At 49.3% G+C, this 6,000-nt stretch overlaps 1 protein-coding gene across 1 annotated transcript in view; it reads right to left on the bottom strand.

Moving 5' to 3' along the window:
- Window positions 1–890: 890 nt before the first annotated feature.
- ZNF839 (zinc finger protein 839) overlaps window positions 891–6,000 on the bottom strand; it is a 30,402-nt gene continuing 25,292 nt past the window's right edge. The window contains 2 exon segments of the mRNA XM_039462955.2: window positions 891–2,998; window positions 3,000–3,049. Coding sequence (XP_039318889.1) covers window positions 2,957–2,998; window positions 3,000–3,049 — 92 coding nt within the window. The 3' untranslated portion in view covers window positions 891–2,956.

Below are 6,000 nucleotides of genomic sequence, written 5' to 3'. Positions count from 1 at the left end.
GGGCTGCAGCCACAGGGCCTGTCATGCTTTCCAGGGAACACAGGGAATTTTCTTTCTTTGCATTTAGCAGTAATTAACAATAACTGAACATGGACCAGGATGTAGAGATCATGACAAGCACATGTCCTCACTGAAGCCCCAGCCAGCCACCCCTGGGAGTCATTTGGGTGTCCTTGTCCCCCAGTCTGTGCTCTAATACCTCTCCACGCCTGTTCCTATTTGAAATTAGAAGTACTATGTATACAAAACTAAGTTCTTTATGAAAAAAGGAAATTTCCATTTACTTTATCATTCTCTCATAAAGTTACATCTATTTTTTTCTTTTTTTTCTCTATAGTTGCACACTACCATGCCAGGCTAATTTTTTTTTAATTTTTAGTAGAGATGGGGTCTCACTGTGTTGTCCAGGCTGGTCTTGAACTCCTGGGCTCAAGTGATCGTCCTGCCTCAGCCTCCTAGGTTCCGTCTGTCAGGAGGGGGTTGTAATGCGGAAGCTCCATCTCTATGCTGTATTGCGGAATTCTGCTAAGGCTAAGCTGGAGGAGGACAAGGTGCACGGCTCCCGAAGGGCAGGGCCTGTGAGTCCTGCTCAGTGCCGTCCAGCCCGTGCCTGGCACACAGCAGCACTCAACAGGCACGTGGCGCATTCATGAGGAGACCGCTGTCAGAGCCTCCTGTGTCTTCAGCTCTGTACAGTGAAACAAAGGTTTCTTTGTCATGGTGTTTTTCACATCAGTTACATTGACCATCCATTCATAGCAGCACATACACATTGGTGAAATTAAGATGTGTTGGGATATTCATTAGTGTCCCATAGACAGAAAATAAATGTGTATTTACCAGGTCCTCGTCCAGACCATGGTCATATTCAATCCAGTATGTTGTGTCAGTTGCTTGACAGTGGTTATGAATGATCCTCAAGAGGGCTCCGTCTACATCTTCAGGATCCTAGGAGGGCACTCACGGTGGTGTCATGGGACTCTGGACTCCTGAGAAATGGCCTTGAGTCTACAGGACACAACTACAGCCTGACCAGACCACCCGACGCTCCCAGGCTCATGGCTTGCTCCCCTCCTGGCCATTTCCAGCCTGGTAGAAAACTTGCCTTTCTGTTCCTGTTGCCCCCGGCTTTGAGATCAGTGAGGGTAGGAAATGTGCCCTGGCCACTGAAAGGGCTGTAGGAAATGCCAGCTCCCTGAGAATGCAGCCGCACTCCAGGGCAGGACCGGGAAGGAGCACACTGCCAGGGCGACATGTGGTTGCAAGCCCAGCTCTGTGCCTGAGCAGCGTGCTCTCTGTGGGGTCTCTCCTGACCGTCTCTGCGAGGTGCGGGGAGAGAACTGCTGCCCCCTTTGAATGCTTTCTTCCTCCTGTGGACAGATGGCCCTTCTCTCTTTCCCTATAATGCAGCCCGTGGAAATATTCAAGAGACACACCACTTAATGACTTTCCAAGTGGGACATCAACGAACTGGGCTTCTACCCTGAGCATCATCTTGCTGTGGCCCTCCAATAAGTCACCCCATTATTTATGCCTCACTTTCCTCAACTGTAAAATGTGAGGAGAGCCAGGTGTGGTGGCACACACCTCTAGTCCCAGCTACTCAGGAGGCTGAGGCAGGAGGTTCACTTGAGCCTCGGAGTTAAACACTGCAACGAGCTATGATTGCACCACTGTACTCCAGACTCCTAGGTTGGAGTCTCAAAAAGAAAAAAAAAAAGTGAAACTCCATCTCTAAAAAAAAAAAAAAAAATCATTGGCCAGCAGCAGTGGCACATGCCTGTAATCCCAACACTTTGGGAGGCCAAGGTGGGTGGATCGCCTGAGCTCCAGCATTTGAGACCACCCTGGCAACATGGTGAAAACCCATCTCTACTAAAATACAAAAAAAAAAAAAAAAAAAAAGCCAGGTGTGGTGGCACGTGCCTGAGTCCCAGCTACTCAGGAGGCTGAGGCAGGAGAATTGCCTGAACCCAGGAGGCGGAGGTTGCGGTGAGCCGAGATCGCGCCATTGCACTCCAGCCTGGGTAACAAGAGCAAAAACTCCGACTCGGGGAAAAAAAATAATAAAATCACTTGAGCCCGGGAGGCAGCGGTTTCAGTGAGCTGAGATCGCACCCCTGCACTCCAGGTTGGGCTACAGAGTGAGACTCAGTCTCAAAAATAAATTAATTAATTAAATTTTAAAAATTGGCCAGGTGCAGTGGCTCATGCCTGTAATTCCAACACTTTGGGAGGTGGAGGCAGGCAGATCACAAGGTCAAGAGTTCGAGACCAGCCTGACCAACATAGTAAAACACTGTCTCTACTAAAAATACAAGAAATTAGCCAGGTATGGTGGTAGGCACCTGTAATCTCAGCTACTTTGGAGGCTGAGGCAGGAGAATCGCTTGAACCCAGGAGGTGGAGGTTGCAGTGAGCTGAGATCATGCCATTGCACTCCAGGCCAGGTGACAGAGCAAGATTCTGTCTCAAAAAAAAAAAAATTATGCGAGTAGAAATTACTTTTTTCCCTTGCTTCTCAATAAAATGCTGCCCAGAATGACTAGCTTTTCTTTTTAATTGAACCCAAAAGAAGCGTCTAGGATGGACCAAGTCTGGTGGAAAAACAGCGTATCACCAGGAGAGAAGGGAACATCATTTCCCAGAATCAGGGGGCAGGGCGGATCATCAGGTCACAGTGCAGTGCTACTCATCACCGTCATGAAAAACTCATGAGTGTCAGAAGCGCCACAGAGATTCCTGATCAGGTGACATCTGCCATTATTGTAGAGAGCTCCATAGAAAAATGCAGACAACAGGGTACAAAGACATTACTCTTTATAAATAAAAGGTTCATCTGTGCAGTATTCACATTAGAAAAATACACATTGCTTGCCATAGACTTTCTCAGGATAAATCAGACAAATCTAGGATCTCACTCCCCTTCACTGTGAGGGCCCTGCCTCCACAGCTTCTAGAGGAACTCCTTCCGACGGGCCCATCCGCAGGCCACACCCCTCTGCGTTGGTAACTACGACAATGTCTTCCTCCCGAGACACTACTGTACCTGGAGGGGACAAGAAAAGCCCGTTGGAAGTTTGAATAAAAATCTGCTCCTGTCCCTGAGACAGTAACTCACAGCTCCCATTGGAAATTTCAAAAGCCAGGGCTTCGCCGATGGCAGCCACGCTCTCCAGTTCTCTCCGGCCCGAGTGCACTTTCCTCCCACAGGAAAACTGGTTCAAGTCCCCCGAAAGGCTTCGGAGATGCCCTTCAGTCAACAGTGATCTGTGTGGGCCGGGCTGAGGCCCTGGCTTGGGCACAGTCCTGTGGGCACAGTCCACTGCCACACTATCCATGGGCAACATTTTCTCAAGCGCAAGGGCTACAACCTCCGGAGGCAAGCTGCCAGTTCAGGTGGAAGTCACAGGCCTTGCTGAGGTGTCCTGCCTCTGTATGTCCAGGCCCCCCAGGTGACAGGGACTCTGCACCAGATGACAAGGTGTTACAGAAACCCGGGCTCCTCAGGCTGCCCTGGGCATACTGGTCTGAAGAGTGTTCCAGAGCATTCTCTCTGGGAAATGCTGCCACCTGTGCCTGGGTCAGCCTCCTAGGCTCTCCTGACTGGGCATAAAGAGCCAGCCCACTGACACCGTGGGATGAGAGAGCAGCACCCACAGACCCACTCCTGGCTTCTAAGTCAGCCAATGCCTGAAGCTGTGGGCTCGGCCGGAACATGCTCCCATCACCATCAGAAACCACCATCACATGGCTTTCTTCAGAATGCACAGAGGTAGTCCCATTTACTGGAGGGGCAAAACCTAAACATTTTGGGAAACAGGTGAGCTACGTGTACTGTGTCACGCCCATTCACGGCACTCACCATCCAAAACAAGCTAGGCCAAGCCACCTTCCCTGCAGAAAAATCAAAGCATCCATTCTCCTTGCTCCCTGGGATTGGTAGCAATTTAAAAAAACACATCCACTTTGGGAGGCCGAGGCGGGTGGATCACGAGGTCAAGAGATCGAGACCATCCTGGTCAACATGGTGAAACCCCGTCTCTACTAAAGATACAAAAATTAGCTGGGCATGGTGGCGCACGCCTGTAGTCCCAGCTACTAGGGAGGCTGAGGCAGGAGAATTGCTTGAACCCAGGGGGCGGAGGTTGCGGTGAGCCGAGATCGTGCCATTGCACTCCAGCCTGGGTAACAAGAGCGAAACCCCGTCTCAAAAAAAAAAAAAAAAAAACACATCCCTATTATCCATTCACAAAAACAGATTTTGCATTGAAAATAAATGTGTTCTAGGCCAGGTATAGTGGTTCACACCTGTAATCCCAGCCCTTTGGGAGGCTGAGGCAGGTGGATCACCTGAGGTCAGCAATTCAAGACCAGCCTGGCCAACATGATGAAACCCTGTCTCTACTAAAAATACAAAACTTACCTGGGTGTGGTGGTGCACACCTGCAATCCCAGCTACTGGGGAGGTTGAGGCAGGAGAATTGCTTGAACCTGGGAGGCGGAGGTTGCAGTGACCCAAGATTGTGCCACTGCACTCCAGCCTGGGCAACAGAGTAAGACCTTCTTTTAAAAATAAATAAATAAATAAATAAATGTGTGCTAAGGGCCATTAGACAGTGTGATTTTATGCCAACACTGAATGAATGATTGGTGGTTCTTCATCAGAATGAGCTGGAGAATCACCCCAAGAGGCCTTTCCAAATACATCTACACCCTCCCAACATCCCTACCCACAGACCTGGAATTCCCAGAGGCTCATGCCCCTGTATTTCATAATAACCTCCCTAGGTGATTCCAACACATGCCCCAATCAAGAATCACCATCAGGCTGGGCGTGGTGGCTCACGCCTATAATCCTAGCACTTTGGGAGGCCGAGGCAGGCGGATCATTTAAGGTGAGGAGTTTGAGACCAGCCTGGCCAACATGGTGAAATCCCGTCTCTACTAAAAATACAAAAATTAGCCAGGCATGGTAGAGGGCACCTATAATCCCAGCTACTCGGGAGGCTGAGGCAAGAGAATCGCTTAAGCCTCGGAAGTGGAGGTTGCAGTGAGCAGAGACTGTGCCATTGCACTCCAGCCTGGGCAACAGAGCGAGACTCTGTCTCAAAAAAAAAAATTATATATATAAATGTATGTAAATATATATGTAATTTTTTTTTTTTGAGACAGAGTCTCACTCTGTCACCCAGGCTGGAGTGCACTAGCATGATCTTGGCTCACTGCAACCTCTGCCTTCTGGGTTCAAGCGATTCTTCTGCCTCAGCCTCCCGAGTAGCGGGATTACAGGTACCTGTCACCAACCCCAGCTAATTTTTGTATTTTTAGTAGAAACAGGGTTTCAGTTGATTTCCAGTAGCTCTGAAGGAAATAAATTTTTAAAATTTTTAAAAAAGAAATAGGGTTTCACCATGTTGGCCAAGCTGGACTCAAACTCCTGACCTCAGGTGATCTACCTGCCTTGGCCTCCCAAAGTGCTGGGATTACAGGCGTGAGCCATCATGCCTGGCCTATAATTTTCTTAAGGGTCTAGTTGATGGGTTCTGGCCAGAGCCAGAATAAAAGCCAGAACCCGTCTTGTTTTCAAATGTTAAATCTCAGCTGGTGTGTACAGCCAAGTCTCATGAAAGCCAAGCCATAGACAGATGTGTCCTTAGGACCTATCTCTGCCCAAGCTCTCGGAACCCTCCTGGGTACAGCCCGCTGACCACCGCTTGGTGGCTCTCCTTTCGTTGTTGTTGAGACAGAGTCTCCTCTGTCACTCAGGGTGGAGTGCAGTGGTTCGGTCTTGGCTCACTGCAACCTCTGCCTTCCAGGTTCAAGCAATTCTCATGCCTCGGTCTCCAGAGTAGCTGGGATTACAGGCACGTGCCATCATGCCCAGCTAGTTTTTTTGTATTTCAGTAGAGACAGGGTTTCGCCATGTTGACCAGGCTGGTCTTGAACTCCCAACTTCAGGTGATCTGCCTGCTGCAGCCTCCCAAAGTACTGGGATTA

This window comes from Saimiri boliviensis, chromosome 2 (assembly GCF_048565385.1).
Source record: "Saimiri boliviensis isolate mSaiBol1 chromosome 2, mSaiBol1.pri, whole genome shotgun sequence".
Lineage (NCBI taxonomy): Eukaryota > Metazoa > Chordata > Mammalia > Primates > Cebidae > Saimiri > Saimiri boliviensis.
The sequence above is the reverse complement of the archived record's forward strand: the minus strand, read 5'-3'. Positions and strand labels throughout refer to the sequence as shown.